General features: G+C 61.1%; 1 protein-coding gene across 1 annotated transcript in view; it reads left to right on the plus strand.

The window, feature by feature from the left end:
* LOC118727998 (protein FAM178B) overlaps positions 1 to 9,463 on the plus strand; it is a 50,741-nt gene extending 41,278 nt beyond the window's left edge. The window contains exons 9-13 of the mRNA XM_045587235.1: positions 2,920 to 3,034; positions 8,163 to 8,256; positions 8,505 to 8,681; positions 8,893 to 8,990; positions 9,316 to 9,463. Coding sequence (XP_045443191.1) covers positions 2,920 to 3,034; positions 8,163 to 8,256; positions 8,505 to 8,681; positions 8,893 to 8,990; positions 9,316 to 9,463 — 632 coding nt within the window. The remainder of the gene's footprint in view (positions 1 to 2,919; positions 3,035 to 8,162; positions 8,257 to 8,504; positions 8,682 to 8,892; positions 8,991 to 9,315) is intronic.
* The last annotated feature ends 9,625 nt before the right edge of the window (positions 9,464 to 19,088 follow it).

Raw genomic sequence — 19,088 nt, forward strand, 5'->3', positions numbered from 1 at the left:
TGGGTCTGACACTCTGGCAGGATGTTCTGGCCCAGCTGGCCTCGCCCTCGCTGATTCTCTTTCCATCTGCGCCTTCCCCTCCCTGGAAGGTTCATCGCCGCCCACACAGCGTGCACGTAGGAGCACGTCCCGGGCGGTACACGCTCTCCCCGGCGGAGTCGCATTGTTTTGCAGACTTCATTCTTCCAGCTGGTTGTGAGGGGTATCATTACACTCTTGTTAAGCCGCCTGGGAGGGAGAAACACAAACAAGGCAAGTTTTTCCTCCTCCAGGAGTCCAGTTACTTGCTGGGTGAGCCTGGGCCCGTATACGCTTTCTGAGAGAGACACCCGATGCGGCCGAAGCCCCGTCCTTGGATGGGACTCACCCCTGCCCGCCATTCCTCCGGCGCTGGCTCTGTGGCCGGGCTGGACTGGCCGAAACCGCAATGAGTCCAGGCCGCTTGGTCACTGCCTCGGTCCCTGTCATGCTTCTCTGTCTTGTCGTTTCCGTGGCTCTGCAAGGGGTGTGCTCCTTTCCCCTGCCTGTGCGTGCTCCTCGCCCTCCTCCCTCTGACAGCTGGTCCCCTCCTCTGAGCAGGCACCGTGCATCTCACCTGCTTTGTTTCTGCGTGAACATGCTCGGTGTTCATGTGCCCACCTGGCCTCTCCCTCCTGGACTGCGGGCTCCCTGAGGTCAGGTTCTCACAGGGTCACCTTATAGCCTTAGCGCCGGGCACAGTCCCCCACACACGCGGGCGCAGGGAGGGCACATCCGCCCTCTGACGGCAAGGTTGGCACACGCCTGCTAACGCCCAGCCTCGCCTCCAGGTTCTTTCTTTTTCTGTTTGTTTGTTTGTTAATCCTCACCTGAGGGTATTTTTCCGTTAATTTTAGGGAGAGGGAAAGACAGAGAGAAATACTGACTGAGAGAAACACATCGATGGGTTGCCCCCTGCATGAGCCCCAGCTGAGGAGCTTGTAACAGAGGTACATGCCCTTGACTGGAATCGAACCCGCGACACTTCGGTCCGCAGGATCATGCTCTACCCACTGAGCCAGACCGGCTAGGGCCCTGTTCCAGTTTCTTGATCCAACACCTCATTCACTGTCAAATTCTGCATTTGTGTTCTGACGCGGCCGATTTATTTTGTGACTTGTCATTGCGCTCTTAGCCATGCACTACTTCGTCAGATTGGTTTAGGATGCCCTCTCTCCTTCTCTCCCTTCCTTTCTCTTCCTCCACTGTGTCTCCGTGGGGATGGAGGGAGTGGTCATGTGCAGAGAGGACATTGTAGCATTTCATCATTAGGAAACATGCCTGGCCACACGGTTTTTATTTTTCTGTTCTCCTGTTTCTGGAAATGTCCTTAAATAGTCTGACAAAAGCAAAAGCCCTGAGTGAAAAGTTAGAGTCAGGAAAAACAGCCGTCTCAGACGGTGCTGAAAGGAAATTGAATTTATTTAAGGAAAGGGGATGGAGTTGGACTATCCAAAGGGAAGGGCTGCACGGAGAAAAGGGCCTTGGAGACAGGTTAGGGGGTCAGCCCGGGACGAGCTGCCACTGCCCATTGCTCCCTGGTTGCGAGTCTTGTGGGGTTCCTTAGGGGGTGGGGTCTCGTGTCTGTGGGGGAAGGCCGAGCGTGCTCCTTGGAGGGAGCGCGCACGCTGGTCCTTTGTCCTGAGTGTATTGTCTCGGGAGGTCTCGGAGGGTCTCAGCACATCCATCAGCTTCCCCGTGCTCTTCAGGCCGTGGTCTCCACGGGTGGGTCAGCGCCAGGGCCGGGCCATCAGCCACTGCAGCTGGCCCCGAGGCAGCCACAGCGCTGAGACGGGCGTTTTCTGAGGCAGGGCTCGCATCCGGCTAAGCCCCGAGGGGCTCAGTGTCCTGAGTGCCTTGCTGCTTTTCTAGGCCTGGAGCGAAAATACAGCTGAGCCCTGGCCGTTTTGGCTCAGCGGATAAGGCATCAGCCTGTGGACTGAAGGTCCGGGGTTCGATTCTAGTCAAGGGCACAGCCCCGGTTGGCTCTGTCCCCAATGGAAGGCATGCAGGAGGCAGCCGATCAATGATTCTCTCATTGATTTTTTTTTTTTTATTGATTATGGTATCACATAATTGTCCTCATCCCCCCATTCCCATCCCAAATTCCTCCCTACATATGCCCTTTCCCATTGATTTTTCTATCTTTCCCTCTCCTTTCCTCTCTGAAATCAATAAAAATGTATTTAAAAAAATAAAGCACAGCTGAGGCCTAGATGTTATCTTTAGGGAGGAAAAAGCCAGGGGCCCAAACTGCCTGACCAGCGACACGAAAGTCTGGGTTCAGACCTGGCCGGTGCTGTGCCAGGGGGGGACAGGCTGCCGGGCAGGGCTCTTGTCTCCCAGCTTTGCCGCTTGCTGCGCATCCGGGGCTTTCTGCCTGGGACCGTCTGTATCCGGCCCATCGTCCTGGCCCCGGAGTCTAACCCTGAGTCTGTCAGGTTTTCCCCTCTGTGGATGGGGCCAGATTATCACTCATGTTTTGTAAACTGGTCAAGAGAAGATGGTGCTCACAGCCCCGCTTGCTGAGAAGCCAGGGGCAGGATGGGGGCCTGGGAGAGCCGGCGCCAGGGCCAGGCCCGGTGTGGCAGAGCCGGGCGCTGAGACGGGGGTTTTGTTTTGAGGCTCTGGGTCAGGGCTCACCGTCTGGCTCCGCTCTGAGCGGCTCAGTGCCCTGCGGGCTGCCTGCCAGAGACGGTCAGGCGGCCATGGCTTGAAGGTCAGAGAATGAAGGGCCAGCTTCCCAGAACCCCAACGAGTGTCTGGGAACCACAGGTGCTTTATTTCACCCGCGGGTGCCTGTGCCGCAGGATGCAGAAGCTGGTCCCCTCCGGCCAGCCTGGCCTCCCCACCCCTGTCTTCCTCCGCTGCTCTAATCCTTGCCTCCCTCTGGCCCCGCAGATGAGGACGTGCACATGTGGTGCCCCTCAACGCAAGAGGTCATGGAGGTGGTCTGCGGCCTGGGCACCCACGGCCCTGCTCTGTGCCCGCAGGGGCCCTCTCCGCGCGGCAGGAGGTGAGTCAGCCCCTCCCCCGTCCTCCCTCGCTGGCACGGCCTCGGCTCAGACCCATTGAGATGTGTACGCTGAGTAGGACCAGGTTTTCCATGCCAGTCACGCCTCAGTACAAATGTCGAGAAACAAAACAAAGTAGTACCTCACAAAGAAGCATTCTTCTAAAAAATATGTCCGAGCTGGGAAATATTAATTTAAAGCATATCCTATTCTCTAAACGAAACACAGCCATTCATTGCACAACGTTATCGATTTCATTATTTGTGGAATGATCCTCAGCTCAGGAAGCATTTATAAGCTAGAAAAAGAAAGATTTCTTCTGGCTTTTTATATAAAATTATATGCATTTTTTAAAGTAAAAAGTTACTAGCCTGGGCAGCATGGCTCAGTGGTTGAACTAGGAGGTCACAGTTTGATTCCTGGTCAGGACACATGCCCGGGTTGTGGGCTTGATCCCAGTGTGGGGTGTGCAGGAGGCAGCCAATCAATGATTCTCATCATTGATGTTTCTCTCTCCTCCTTCCTGCCTGAAATCGATAAAAATATATTTTTTAAAAGTTACTAAAAAAAAAAAAGTTACTAAACTCGGGGAAGCGGAGCCTGAGGGAATCACACGACAGCCCCACACGAGTCCCCAAGAGCCTCATGCGTGAACAGCCAGGCTCCCAGCCCTGGCGGTACAGAGAGAACAGGCCCACTTGTCTTGCTGCTTTGGTTGGCACCTCTTCTGCCCCTTCCTGATCAGAGCCCCCGCTCTCCCAAGACACGCCCAGCCTCTTCAGTCCATCCCCAGCCTCCGGGGGCTCACCCTGGTGGTCAGCAGGGCACAGTAGCTCGGGACTCCACCATGCTCCCCTGTGTGCGGTGCCCTCTGTGCACTGGGCAGGGGTCCCTGCCCTTCGGACAAAGCCATACCACACCCTTCAGTTGGATGGACAGTGACGAGACCTGGGCTGTGAAAGCCGTACAGGTTATGGCCCATCTAACCTCTTTCTGGAAAATTCGTTCAACATATCTCAAATATGTTGGTTTGAGAAACAACAGAGTGTGCAGAACCCTGAGCGGCTGTTCCATGGGAGCCCCTCCCGCGGACAGCCCCTCGCCCCGGAAGGTGCTGGGACCGACGTCCATCGCGGAGAAGGCCCACGCTTCCTGAAGAATCGCTTCCACGGCCGTGATCAGTGATCATCTGCCACCAGCCCACTCGGCTCTGCCGGGACTGCCTGCACGTGCCCGCCTGCGCTTCGCCCCAGCCTCTTCCCAGCCCAGAGCCGCAGCCACCCCACCCCTAGGATGAGTCAGGAGAGAACGGCCCTCAGAAAACAGCGCGCATCAGAAGTGGGGTGCTGTGGGCTCAGAGAGCCTGGCTGGAGACATGACACTCAGTCACTCTGCGCTCAGAGCCATGCCCCCCCCCCCATGGCTTCCTGTGCGGATGCTTCAGGACAAACCCCTGAGCTGGGAGGCCGCTGGAGGCAGGCGGTGGGCCTAGAACTGTGGTCCTTTAAACGTGTCCCCCAGATTCCCGGGAACAGGCCCAGCACACAGACGTCCTTACCAGGTCGGTCAGCCTGTGCAGGAGGCGAACGAGCCCAGGAGCCACCAGAGCCGCGTGACAGCCCGGCTCCTTCCCTGGCCCGCACCTTGGGCTTGCAGCTGGCGCCGTTTCCCCAGAGCAGTTAGAGCTGGCCCCAAGGAGCAGGCGGTGGCCACGGGGCTCCCTGTCCCTGCGCCCTAAGAGCCGTACGAGACCTGAGAGGCGTATCTGCCTGACAGCCTCCTCAGAGGAGCAGACAGGGCCTGGACGCCCCCTGTGACCGCGGGGGGCGGGGGCGAGGATGCTCAGGTGTTTTGGGGGCCGGTACTGGGGGGAGCTGGCTGGTGCTGTGCTTGGGGAGGCGCTGGGGGTCACGGTGGGAAGATGACATGTCGTGTTGGGGGAGTTGGGGCTCAGGAAGCAGGTTCCAGCATCTCCTCCAGCAAGGGTGAGGCATCCTTCGTGGATTCACGGGTCACAGGAGCCCCGGAGGGCCGGCCACCTTCTCCCACCGCCGCCGCCTCTTCTCCTGACCCGGCTCAGAGCAGGCCCGCCGGCCAGCTGGGTCCGCTCCAGGGACCGCTCTTCTCTGCCGGCTTCAGGGACGCCCATCTCGGGCAGAGCAGACGCTGGGTCTCCTGCGGGCACCCCAGGGCCCGTGACCCAGGGCTGGAAGCAGGGCTGAGCATGTGCCGGCCGCGGCTTGGCTGCCTTTCCCGCCGCCGTGAGAACTCAGGCCTCCGCCACCTGCTCTGCTCTCAGATTTCCTCACACCGTCAGCACCCCCCGGGGCGCCCGAGGTGGCCTCTCAGAAGGACACGTGGAAGGTCTGCTGTCCGCCTGTTGCAGTCGCCCTCTGCCCGAGATGGGGCGGAGAGGCGTCGGGAGGGCGTTGGCGTGTGGAGCGGGGAGGAGGGACCGTGTGGCGCTGAGCACGGGCTCCTGAGTCCGCCTGGGAGGAGAGGGAGGGCTGCGGGGACCCCGGCTGGTCCTCCGGGGCCGCTTCCGGAGACAAAGCCGGGAGCCCTGCTCGGACACAGGCCTGCCTCCGGGCCAGGAGGCCTGCAGCTGGCCCGGGCTGGCCGCCCCCACGTGGCCCTGGGAGAGGACAACTGTCCACTGAAAGGGCCCCGCAGGCCAGGGGCCTCCTCGCCCTACAGCAGCTCTGGGGTGTGGGGGGGCAGTACCCACTTACCCTCCTCCTGCCGAGAAGCCGCAGCCCTGCAGACAGTAACTGTTGTTTATCAGCTCTTGGGAAAAACAAAATGGGGCTGGCTTTCCAGATGACCTAAGACATTTATAATTCTTTCCCAAAAAGAAGGGCTCCGAGGGTCACTGTGGCCCAGACTCAGGTCCTGGTGCTGCCCGCGGGGCGGCGAGCCCAGACCTCGCCGAGGGACGGCGGCCCAGGCGGGCTGCTTCGCATGGACTCACGTGGGCCCTCAGCCCTCAGAGGGGCCGGGCCGGCACCCGTGCTCCTGGCCGCCCGCGGGAGTGCCCAGCACAGCCGTCAGACGCCACGTTCCAGTCAAGTGGCTCTTCAGAGGGAGGGGAGGACCCCGTTCTACCTGCTGCTCCCCAGGAGAGGTCACAGGGAGGCGGAGTGCAGAGCACTTTCCAGGAGCTGTCCCTCTCCCTGGGGGCCGTCCCTCTCCCTGGGGGCCGTCCCTCTCCCTGGGGGCCGTCCCTCTCCCTGGGGGGCCGTCCCTCTCCATGGGGGGCCGTCCCTCTCCCTGGGGGCCCGTCCTCCCTGGGGGGCCATCCCTCTCCCTGGGGGGGCCCGTCCCTCTCCCTGGGGGGCCATCCCTCTCCCTGGGGGCCGTCCCTCTCCCTGGGGGGCCGTCCCTCTCCCTGGGGGCTGTCCCTCTCCCTGGGGGCCCTCCCTCTCCCTGGGGGGCTGTCCCTCTCCCTGGGGGCCCATCCCTCTCCCTGGGGGGCCGTCCCTCTCCCTGGGGGCCCTCCCTCTCCCTGGGGGGCCGTCCCTCTCCCTGGGGGCCCTCCCTTCTCCCTGGGGGGCCGTCCCTCTCCCTGGGGGCCCTCCCTCTCCCTGGGGGGCCGTCCCTCTCCCTGGGGGGCCGTCCCTCTCCCTGGGGGCCGTCCCTCTCCCTGGGGGCCGTCCCTCTCCCTGGGAGGCCGTCCCTCTCCCTGGGGGGCCGTCCCTCTCCCTGGGGGGCCGTCCCTCTCCCTGGGAGGCCGTCCCTCTCCCTGGGGGCCGTCCCTCTCCCTGGGGGGCTGTCCCTCTCCCTGGGGGGCCGTCCCTCTCCCTGGGGGGCTTGCTCCCTCCTGGGAGGAGTGGGCTCTGTCACAGCCACACACCCCCTCGGTGTCACCAGGTGCTGCACTCCACCTGCCTGGGAACCACGCTGTGTGAAAGCCCGCCCTTTACAGAGGCAGCATGCGCACTCTGACGCCCCCTTCGGGGAGTCTGGAAGCCCCCCACTTGCCGGCTGTGAGCTCAGGCTGCTCCCGCTGATCCCCTGGGACTGACAGCCCAGCCCGTTTCCCAGTGTAAATGCCGCCCCCTCCCTGCCCTAATCCACGGGACCCAGCCCTCGCCCGCGCCCCAGCGAGGATGTTGGCACCGATGCTGCCTAGACTGGGTCTCCTTCTTGCCATAGGAGCAGCGCCAGTGCCACGTAGGGAAGAGCAGAGGCCTCCCCGGAGCGCGGGGAGAGCAGGCGGGGTAGGCAGCGCTGTCATCGGCGCCTTCGTCCGGCGAGGCTGGCGGCCCCAGGCTGGGCTGCATGGTGGGAACGTGGGTGAGACAGCGCATAAACTCGCCTCACTTCCTGGACCTCATAAGGACACACTCGGCCGCAGGGAGAAGGCACCTGCCGCCCTGAGTGCGACTCCAGTCCCGCACGGGTTTGCTATGGCCCTGGCCTCGGGGGAGGGGCCGTGCTGGGCTCCGCAGCGCCCGCCCGACAGTGTGCCCCTGGGAGGGTGTTCCTCGCTCCTGCTCTGATTGTCACCTGCCTTACTGACGGGAGGTGCAGCTCTGTGCGTCCGGAGCACGTCTCCACGCCTGGATGGACAGAGAAAACGCCTCTGAGGACGGCTGTGGGGCCGTGGGGCGCGGCTTCCTGCTGCCCAAGCCCCAGGAAGCTGCAGCTGGAGGCCTGGCTGGGGTGGAGCCGCAGGCTGACCCCGTGTCCACAGCCGGCCGTCACTTCACTCCGGGCCAGGTGTGACAGGCTGCAGCCTCGTCCAGGCTCCTCTCGAGTCACTCTCCCGCTTTCAGGAAGCAGGCTGCCTGCTGACCGTGAGAGAGCTCAGGAGCTCCGCTGCCCAGCCAGGCCTGCAACCACAGCAGCCCGTCCCCCCAGCGACTGGGGGACACCCTCCTGAGAGACCCTGAGCCCCAACCACTGAGCTGAGTTGCTTCTCTTCCCACGCCCAGGACCTGTGTGAGATAATAAACGTCGTCCTAAGCCTTCGCGTCTGGGGAGTCTGTTCACAGCAGTAGCGACCGGCACAGCGGGTCCCGGCTGAGCGGATGGGCTCTGGGCTTTGTGTTCTTGAGCGAGTGTAGCCCTCCGCCTCAGTTCCCCCTGGTGCCCATCCCCGTTCCCTTCCCTTTGTCTCTGCCTTAGAGTGCTTGCCAGTGAGGCCAGCCCGGGCTGGCGTGAGCTGCAGGACACCCGCCAGGAGACCGCCTTGGACATCAGCCTGAGCTACATCTATAAGGTGAGTCACATGGCCGCCTCCATGCCCCATCCTGGCCCGCCCCACAGGCCAGCCCCGGAGTGCCACCCAGCACCCACAGGCTGGGCGCCCTCCACGCCACCACCTGCCACTGAGGCCCGCGGGGCCTGCCCTCGCCTCCCTGCTTATCTCGGCTCCTCCCCAACGCGGCAAGCTGCTCACATGCAAACCCTCCTGTGCCCTGTCGCCCAGGAAGGCCCTCACTGCCCTGTGTTCTCTCTGCTCCCCAGTTCCTGACACTGTGTGCCCAGGCGCAGCCCAGCGCCAGCCCTGACAGAGACCTCCTGGACCTGATGGAGCTGCTGTGCAGAGCCGGCCTGGACGTGCGGCTGCGCCTGCTGCCCAACGCCGACCTGCAGCAGCTGCTGCTCCTGCTCCTGCAGAACATCCGCGAGTGGCCAGGGAAGGTACGCGCCTGCCCAGCCCGCCCCTCCTCTCCGGGCCCCCAGGTGCCCCTCACGCCCCAGAAGGAGTGGCATGCTCGGAGGTCACGAGGTCATGGAGATGCCAGGGGCCATCCCTCCTGTCCCTGCCTCCGTGCTGGTCCTCTGACCCTCCGGGGACCGGGGGAGCGGGTGGGAGTGCCCTCCCTCGCCCACGGAGCTGGCTTCCCCACAGCTCCAGCAGCTGTGCCGCGCCCTGAGCTCGGTGTCCGACCACCACCACAACCTGCTGGCCGTCGTGCAGTTCTTCCCGGACGTGACCTCCCGCAGCAGGTGGGTGCCGCCGCCTCCCTCTGACTCAGCCGGCTCCGCTGGTGGGTGTGGGGATCCAGAGCCATCCCGCCAGTCTCAGCAAACCTCCCACCCTCACGGTCTCTGACACCCCGGGGAAAGGACTAAAAACAGCACTCACTAATGAGTTCATTACAGAGGGGAAAGCGAATCTCCTTACTGTGGCTTGATTAGCAAAGCAATTGTCTCGCACAGTTAGCCGTGACTGGTGGCCCCGCCCTCCTCTGCGCTCCCTCCCGTTGGTGAAGGGTTCCTTCCGGTCTCTGCCCTCCCACCCGCCTCTCACACTCGGTTTATCATTTGCTAGCCTGCACTGCAGCGGTCTCTGCCCAGGAGATCTGTGCTCCTGTGTGGGCTGGGCCCTCCGGGGACAGGTCACGCCGCATCCGCCCGAGAACAGCGCCCCCACTGCTGAGCCGGAGCAAACTCAGCCACGGGAGATGCGCCCCCGCTAGACCGGCCCCCATCGCCTCGCTCCTTCCTTCTCCCACGATGGCCGCCGTCTCGGGTGCAGTGCCCTCCCTCAGCAGGCCCTCCCCAGCCCCGCTGCGCTCCTGGCTGGTCCGCTTGCAGCTCCTCCCGCCTAGAACGACACCCCTGCCCGTTCTTGTAACCTGGCCTGGCCTGGGGTCCCCCTCAGGAGGGCCTCAGCCTTCAGGGCGCCCCCACGGGGCTGGCCCCAGCAGCCCCTTCGTGGAGCTCTGATTCAGCCTCCTGTCCCTGGGCCTCGCGGGTCTGACCACCTGAGCCCAGTGCAGTCCTGAGATGGCGGCTCATCTCCTTCCTCCGACTCCGGCCGAAGGAGAGGAGGCCTCCCTACGGTCCTGAAAGGGGAGTTTTTGCTCCATATTTGAAAGAACTGGGCTATACATGCATCCTGTACATATACATACACACATACACATACATGTGTACATGCACGTGCACACTCAGGAGGAACACAGCTGCAGTGTTCCCTAGTGGACGGACGTATGATCAGGCCCTGGATACCCCTCCAGTGACTTCCCATGTATATGAACTTTGCACACTTATTCATAGTTCTTTTTTATACATTTATATTGGTTTCAGAGAGGAAGAGAGAAATACAATAGAAACATCAATGATAAGACTCATTGATTTGCTGCCTCTGGCAGGCCCCCCACCAGGGATGGAGTCCACTACTGGGCATGTGCCCTGACCGGGAACTGAGCCGTGACCTCCTGGTTCACAGGTCGACACTCACACTGAGAGTCACACGGGCCGAGCTATTTAATGATTTTTCTAAAGTTTTGCTCCGGGACATTTTGAACGTATACAGAAGTAAAGACTGGCGTCATGGGCTCCACACACCTTGTTCCATCTCAGCAGACATTCCTATGGCCTTGGTGACTCCGTCCGCTTTTCCCTGCTCTCCCCCCTCTCCTGCCCGGATCCTCGGGAAACAGATCCCAGATCTGTTTCTGGTTCTGGTTCTGACGGAATCCCTGCTTCCTGTGCGCGTGTGTGTGTTAACGTAATAGTTATCACACAGGACATCCAGCGGTAAAGGAACCACCACCAAAGAGTGAGTCACTTCCCCGTCTCAATCCCCCGAGGCTCCGCGTCATGCTGGAGGGAGGCTCCTCCAAGATGCCTGTGAGGCCCCGGGGATGCGGCCCTGCCGCTGCGCGCCCTCGCTGTCCCTGGGCACACGGGGACTTCCTCCTGTGTCCCCTCTTTCCGGCACACCCGCCCCCACGTTGGCAGGGATCACACTTTCACATCGCTGTGGTCTCCGCCAAATCGTCGCCTCCTCACAAGAGACCACAGCTGGCCATCCTCTCCACGCACTGCCTCCTCCGGCCTCCAGACCCGAGTGTCTTCGTTTCCTCCTGACTTACCAAATGCCAATCGCTCCTGGCATTTCTCCGCGTGTTCCCGCCCCTGCCCCTCAGAGCTCCGCACCTGCGGGTCCCCGCCTGGACCATGGTGGAGTGGCCTGTGCTCCTGGGCGCCGTGAACCCGGCCTCCCTCCTCTCTGCCTGGGCTCTTTGTCTTTAAGGGAAGGGCCTGTTGTTCCTCGGCGCTGGGCATCCTCCCTGTGCTGCGGGGGAGCCCTCGTGCTCCCTGCACAGAGCCTTGTCACCTCTTGGGAGCCGGCGGGCACCGGGCAGGTGCTGCTATGCACGGAGCCCAGCAAGCAGCCGCCCCCTCCGCCCCGGGGACCTTCCTGCTCTCCCTGCCCGCGCCCTGGGCTCCCCACTGTTTTCAAGCCAGTTTCTCATCTTCCCTCAGACTCCAGAGCCCCAGGGTCCTCTCACACAGCCCTTTCTGCCTGAAGCAGCTGGTCCTGAGCCTGCGGGGAGCTGGCTGATGAAGCAGACTTACTCCTCTGCCTTCGAGTTTTATTCTCCACTGGCTTTTCCCTCCTCAGCAAAGCGTTGCCCTCGTGAGTCTCCTCCCATAGAACCGTTCTGTCTCCTCCCCCGTCCTCCACCTCCCACTGCATCTTTCCTCCCCGGCTTCCTCTTGCTTCTTGTCTGAGCTAGACACCTCAGAGCTCAGAGTGTTGTAGGGGTTCTCACCGGAGAAGACATTCAGAACATTCTAGAAGGAGGCAGCCAACGTGTAAAAATGCCCTCAGTATTTCAGAAGGGTTCAACATTTGGAGGAACAAGAAACAAAGGTGAAGGTCATGTTGGAGGTCAGGGGCCATGGCTGGAGCTGGGAGGTGAAGCAAAGGAAACCAGCCTCTCCTCAGCGGCTGTCACCAGTGACCTGATGGCTCTTTCTCCTGAACAGTGTCTCGTCCAGCCTCTTCCCTACTCCACGGACCCCTCCTGATCCCTCCCTGTCCGCACCCCTTCTCCAGTCCGTCAGTCTGTCACTGATTGCCCTCCAGCCTGCTGCGCGTCAGAATTCTGCCCCAGGCCGCTTCCTGCAGCGGGCATGTCCAGGGCCTTCTGGCTGGGCCCTGTGCTTTCTGTCTGGTGGGGAGCTCGGACGCCCCAGCCCGGTTGCCGGAGTCTTGTTGCCTCCCCAGCCCATCCCAGGGGTGTCTCCGCGGAAGCCAGTCACCTTCCCTGGGGCTGGGCCCTCCCTCGGGGGCGGCCCGGTGATGGGGTACAAAGGCCCCACTCCGGCGTCTCTGAAGGACCTCGCCAGCCCCAGGGCTCCTTGTGGGGTCAGCTTTGCCATGAGCATCGCAGCCTGGCTCCCCCTTGGCCCAGCCTGCTTCCTTCTCTCCCCCAGGGTGGTTCTGACCTGCGACCACCCATCCGCCTCACGGCCTCGGCGCCAACCACAGGCAGGGCTGCCAAGGCGACGGCTGTGGCCAGGCTTCCCTGTGCGCGTGCGTGAAGCAGCCTCCTCCTGCCCTGGAGGCCGCCCCCTGGTGGCATTAGCACCTGCCCACCACCTGAAGCCTGGCGGTGCGGGCACCTTCTGTCCTGCCAGGCCCCTCATCCCCACGCTGGGCAACCCGCGTCCTCCTTGTCATCCTACCGTGGCTGCCACCGCTCCGGCTCGGCTACCAGCCGGGCCTTCTGCCAGGGACTCGGAGCGGTCTCCTGCCAGGCTCTGTCCCGCAGTGTGACCGTCACACACATCCGCCGTGTCACTCATGCGTACCACCCCCGAGGCTTCGGTCCTTTGGATGGAGTTAAACAGCCGCCTCACATATGAGGGCCTCTGGGCCTCTCCCAGTTCACCTTCTCCCTCCTCCGCCCCCACCCCCTCAGGCTGCCACGCTCCAGCCACGTCCTAAATCTTTGCAGCCACCAAAACCACAAGCATCGTCTCTAAGCTTTTTGACATCTGTTCTCTCTTCTTTTTTCTTTTTTAAAATATATTTTATTGATTTTTTACAGAGAGGAAGGGAGAGAGATAGAGAGCTAGAAACATTGATGAGAAAGAAACATCGATCAGCTGCCTCCTGCACAACCCCCACTGGGGATGTGCCTACAACCAAGGTACATGCCCTTGACCAGAATCGAACCTGGGTCCCTTCAGTCCGCAGGCTGACGCTCTATCCACTGAGCCAAACCGGTTTGGGCTGTTTTCTCTTCTTTAAAAAAAGTTTTTTAAAGAGGAAGGGGGAGAGAGAAAGAGGAACATGGATTTGCTGCTCCGCCTACCTATACATTCATTGGTTGATTCTTGTATGTGCCCACCCGGATCAGACCCCCAACCCCAAGACATTGGGACATGGTCCAACCAGCTGAGCCCCCAGCCAGCGCCCCCTCTTCTGAGAGAAGCCTCTTCCCCTCTCCTCCCCGTTGTCTGGTAAACACTTCCTCACCCTCAAGACGAGGCTCTGAGCAAGGGTCTCCTCCGAAACCCCCTGCCGCAGCCTCTGTGGCCGGCGCCCTGGGCAGACCCCGTGGCGGGAGCCTGCCGAGAGGAGCGTGGCGAGGGGGAGCGGTGGGCATGCGGGGGAGCGGCGCTTCTGGAGGGCAGAACTCAAAAATTGGAGAGAGGTGATCTTTTAGTATCAGGCTCCAAAAACAGATTACATGTGGGCTAGGACAGTGGTTGGCAAACTCATTAGTCAACAAAGCCCAAAATCAGCAGTTCAACGATTGAAATGTCTTTTGAGAACCGAAAACAAACTTCTGTGCATGGGCCACGAAGTTTCAATTGCACTGTCTGTGCTCGCCTACACGTGGTACTTTTGTGTAAGAGCCACCCTCAAGGAGCAAAAGAGCCGAATGTGGCTCGAGAGCTGCAGTTTGCTGACCACTGGGCTAGGAGATCCTGTGATACAACTGACTACGGCCCAGCAGGGTGGCTCAGTGGTCGAGCGTTGCCATGCACCAGGAGTTGCCAGTTCAATTCCTGGTCAGAGCATGTGCCAGGCTGTGGGCTCAACCCCAGTAGGGGACGTGCAGGAGGCAGCCAATCAGTGTCTCTCTCTCTCATCAATGTTTGTGTCTATCCCTTTCCCTTTCTCTCTCTAAAAAAAAAAAAAGAAAAGGAAGGAAGGGAGATGGGAGATGGAAGGAAGGTTCTGAAGCGGGACGGGGGGCGGTGGTAATACTGTGCGGGAAACCAGGGCCGGCGAGGGTGGGCCGCTGTCTCGGCAGCAGCATGCTGTTTGGGCTGATGTGAACGTTCACACTGATGGAGAGAAAAGCACCACAGATCCCTCTTCTGCATCTGCCGTCTGTCTGGGGCGTAACGTTTCACCCGGACTCACATGTTGGCCGCGGGCACTTGAGGCTCAGGAGGGGACGTAGGCAGAGGTGGCTGTGTGGAGGAGGTGAGGTCCCTCCAGCGGGGGGACGTGGCGTCAGTCCTGTGAGGGCAGATGGTGCCCTGAGGGGGAGAGCGGGGCCTGGGCGGGACAGAAGGTGCTCCCCGCCGTCGCCCGCCTGGCTGTGAGCACACAGCCGCCCAGGATCCCGGAGCCAGGCAGCCAGGAAGTGCTCGGAGACCTCGGTTCTTCTGGGGCGTTGGGCAGAGCCGTCGTTGCTGCTTGTGGACGCGGAGAGGACACGTGGGCTGAGGGAGGTAAGCTGGACGGGCTGGTCATCGGAAGGCACTGCTGGCCATGGGTCTGCCCGGGGCGGCTGTGGCCACCAGCCTGTGTCTTCACCACCAGCGTGACAGGCGACCCAGCATCTCGGACAAGGCCATCAGGGGAGCAATAGTCAGATTCACACATGGCATGAATTCAACTGACAGCAAAAGGAAGATCTCAACACACCATAGTGCCGGGCTGGGAGGAAAGAGAGCCAGCTGCACAGTTAAGAAGATGTAGGAAGGGGGATTTGACAGCGAGATGTGTGCGAAAGCCTTTGCGCTCACTCCGTTACTGCATGGCATCAGGGGCCTCTGCCCTGAGCGCCTCCCCTGCCTGGGCGCCCTGGGAGGACCCGCCCGGGGGGCAAGGAGAAGCTGGCGGCAGCACTGCCACCTCCTCCAGCCTCTGAGGGCCGCGGGAATGGGTGGCGGGCAGGTGGCAGACGGGTGATGTTTAGGTGTTTTCTAAGCCCAGGGTTATACCAAAAGGGAGGACAGGAGGGAGGACGTTGTCTTGCAACTGTCCACATGAGCTCTATTTCCTAAAGAGCAGGAACCTCTGCACTTAGTTATAACGCGCATCAGGCAGGACCTGCTAAGGGGGCCGCGATGCTCCTCACAGGGGCCGCTGTGTGGCCACCAGCACATCCCGGGAGAGACGGCGCCTGCTCCCAGGAGCCCCGCCTCCACGGCTGCACCTGCAGAGACCCCCTCACTCCCCGCCCCCGCCCGGCAGGTGGGTCTGCACTATTGGGACGTGCACAGAACCGGCACCTGCAGAGCTCGCCCCCGTGCACAGTGGAGAGCGACAGCTCGTGGTTTCATCTCCGTTGGAGAGGCTGGTCCTTCGAGGTGCCACACGGCAGTTCGTGAGCAGGCCTGTGGCTGGCTGTGCCCCGCCTGCCGTCTCCCTGTGCCCACTGCGCTCACAGTCGGGTGCCGCAGCCTGCGTGTGATGCCCGAGCCCAGGCCTGGCTCTGTGCCTGGCAGTGCCCGCTCATGCCCGGAGGGAGCCACATGGAGGGCTTGGGCAGGTGGGTGAGAGGGAGCCGGGCAGACACCCCGAGGCAGGGTGTTGGGCGGCATTTCCACTCGGAACAGGCCGCTGCCACCGCCGCTGCTGCTTCCTGAGCCGCCCGAGAGACATGGAAAAGGCGGCTCTCCCTTTGGCCCGCTGCCCGGTGGCCTTTTAGGGTAGTTCGGCCTCGCGGGCCGGTTCCTGGAGGAGGGAAGCCGGCACCCGGGGCTGCGTGCCTCGGTGGCCGTCCTGCCTTCCCTGCAGGGTGCGGCTGCGCTGCCCCTTGAAGGAGCTGAGGGGGTGCGTCCATGTCTGCCGGCTGTTTGGGAAAATCATTCCCACATTCCCCGGCTCTGGGCTCCTCTGAGCTAGTCCAGGTCCTGGTCTTCGAGCGGCCCGGGTGGGGGCAGGGGGGCGGGCTGTGAGCCTGGGCTGGAGCCTTGCCTTATATGACAGTGGCTGGCCCGCCAGTGGCTTTTGCGTCCTCCTTTGTCCGCCTGGTGCCAGTTCCAGGGGGAGGAGCCGGGCCGTCCTCAGCCAGGCCTCCGCCTGCCCCTGCAGCGGGGGTGCTTAGGGTGCATCTTAGCTTTTCCTCCTCTGCAGAGTGACTTCTCCGTCTAAAATGGGAAAGGGGTCTCGTCCCCTCTCCTGTGGGAGCCGAGCGCCGGGACGGTTAACAGGCGGGGGAGCCTGGGATAAAAGGCAGGCGGCGAGGGGGAGCACGCTCTCAGATGTGGGTTTCTTTGTAACCATTCACCCCCTCTGCTTTTTTCTGGGCTTTTCATTTCTGGACAGCAGCCCTGTCCTGACCCACCCACCGCCTCTTCCCTCTGGACCCACCCAGCTCTGCTTCGCCGGCCCGCACCCACCCCGGGCCCTCCCGCCTGCCCCCTGCCAAGGAGCTCCTCGCAGTCCTGGCTGGATTACGGGCGCCCAGATGCAGGACTTCTGACTGGCTGCACATTGCTCTGAGCAGCAGCTCAGAGGGGCCATTTACCTCCCACTGTGTCCGCGCCAGCTGCTGGGGCTGCGAGCAGCTGCAGAGCCGGGCCTGGCTCACTGAAGGGAAGCCACGCAGGGCGTGTATGGGCCAGGGCCAGGGAGGGCTGAAGGGTGGGGCTGAGGGGGGCAGGCCGTGTCGGGACCCGGAATGAGGGGTACCCAACAGTGTGGGGGACCTGGGCTGAGAGGTGCCCAGCTGGGTGGGGGACCAGGATGGGGCTCCTGTGCCCAGTGCCCGGTGCAACCCAGGACAGGGAGGTGAGGTGGGAGCCCACGGCCCTCTGTGGAGAAGGTCAGGGCTGACCAGAGCTGGGGCCAGACGACCTCTCACTGGTTAATGCCACATCTTCCCGGCAAGAAGGGATGAGAGTGGCCAGGCCTTCCCAGGGCTGCCATTTATCATGCAAATATGGCATGGTAGAAACGTGTGCTAAAAACACTCTTTGGCCGAAACCGGTTTGACTCAATGGATAGAGCATCGGCTTGGGGACTGAAAGGTCCCGGGTTCGATTCCGGTCAAGGGCATGTACCTTGGTTGTGGGCATATGACTCTCTCTCATTGATGTAGAATTTCTAACTCTCTATCTCGCTCCCTTCCTCTCTGTACAAAATCAATAAAATATATTTAAAAACACTCTTTGTTTATCTATAAGAAATTCAAAAATAACTGGGCACCCTATATTTTTATTGCCCAAATCTGGCAATCCTCTCTCCTCCCCCAGCTGGATTCCTCCTGTAAGTAATTATTTTATGGAGCTAAAACATATGAACAGAACACAGACCGTCAGTGTATGGCTCAACGGATTTGCACAAATTGAGCATGTGGAACTAGCACCCAGATCAAGAAATGAACCATGCCTGGCCAGTGTGGCTCAGTGATTGAGCATTGACCTATGAACCCGGAGGTCACAGTTCGATTCCCAGTCAGGGCACAGGCCTGGGCTGTGGGCTTGATCCCCAGTGTTGGGGTGTGCAGGGGGCAGCTGATGAAGGATTCTCTCTCATCATTGATGTTTCTATCTCCCTCTTCCTTCCTCTCTGAAATCAATTTTAAAATTTTTAAAAAGAAAAGAAATGAAACATGAGTAGAATCTGCCCCACCATGTGTCACCAGTATCCCCACTTCCAATAGCTAGCTGGTACTTGCCCGTTTTTGTTCTTTCTACAAATGAAATCATATATTATTTTTAATTTTTTATTGATTGATGTTTAGAGAGAGGAAGGGAGAAAGAGTAGGAAATGTCGGTTTGTTCCTCTTATTCACGTGTTCATTGTTTGATTCTTACATGTGCCCTGACGGATCGAACTGCAGCCCTGGCACATCTGGCCGCGGCTCTGCCCGCTGCCCGCCAGGGCTGTTCCTCTGTGTCTGGCCTTGCCCACGGCACCGAGGGGTGGTGAGCGCCGCTGGGAGAGCTGGCCGGCGGCTGCGGTCGCCGTGCAGGGTTGGTTGTAGGGTCTTTCCCCACCCGTGGGGCCGCCTCTGCCTTCCTCCTTTCTGTGCGTGGGGCCAGGACAGCACTGCGGGCCACGAGGTGGGCATGCGGGCCGCTTCCGAAGATCTTCCAGACCGTTCCCACCAGCTGTGTGCGAGCCCTCTGCCCACGCCCTCCTGGCGCTGGGCCTTTCCTCCTCATGCTCATCCTGGTGGGAGCAGTGCCGCTGGCTGCTGCCTTTTTTCTTTGTTTAATCAAGAGCCTGGCTTTGTTGACTCCTCTGACTCTCTAGAGTCAGACTAAGTGCTAGGGAAGAAAGTAAATGAGGCCCTGGATCAGATGCCAACCGGCCCAGGCCGCAGTCCCCAGCACCGGGGGGGCTGGGCAGCCTTGGGCATGGGGTGGAGGGTGCAGGAGGCTCGGCTCAGCTCCCCGCGTCCTTCCCGAGGGCAGCGTGTTGCCCTCAGCCTGCTGCTCCCACGTCCGCTCCCTCCTTTCGTTCCTGAACTGTCGTCCACGCTGCGGGTCCCCCAGACTGTCACCGAAGGCGGTTCCCTAAGGAGGGCCTCCAGCCAGCGTCTCCTCAGCTCCGGACTCCTTGATTTCCGCGGGAAGTAGGGGCTGCGGCCAGGGGCTGCCGTCTGCTGCTGAGGGGGCCACAGGTGGGGGGGCGCACGGGAGATGTAACCTGGTGGAGGCTGTGGCAGGAGTGGGGACAGGGCCCTGGACCCCTTCCCATCACCTCTCCCCCGTCTGGTCTCCACTTCCCTCCCTTCGCCTTGGCTCACTCCAGCCCTCAAGGACTCTGGAAATCAGAGCCCAGCCATTAGCATCTTAAATTCACATCAGAGGTCTTCACCCCTGACGGGAGGAGCTGGCCAAAACCGGTTTGGCTCAGTGGAAAGAGTGCCGGCCTGCGGACTGAAAGGTCCCACGTTCGATTCCCGTCAAGGGTGTGTACCCTGGTTGTGAGCACATCCCCAGTAGGGGGTGTGCAAAAGGCAGCTGATCGATGTTTCTAACTCTCGATATCTCTCCCTTCCTCTCTGTAAAAAATCAATAAAATATATTTTAAAAAATAAAAATAAAAAAAGTAATAAAGGGAGGAGATGGCAGCCCCATCATGAGTGAATCATGGCCGTT

Source organism: Pipistrellus kuhlii, unplaced genomic scaffold (assembly GCF_014108245.1).
Source record: "Pipistrellus kuhlii isolate mPipKuh1 unplaced genomic scaffold, mPipKuh1.p scaffold_m20_p_27, whole genome shotgun sequence".
Taxonomy (NCBI): domain Eukaryota; kingdom Metazoa; phylum Chordata; class Mammalia; order Chiroptera; family Vespertilionidae; genus Pipistrellus; species Pipistrellus kuhlii.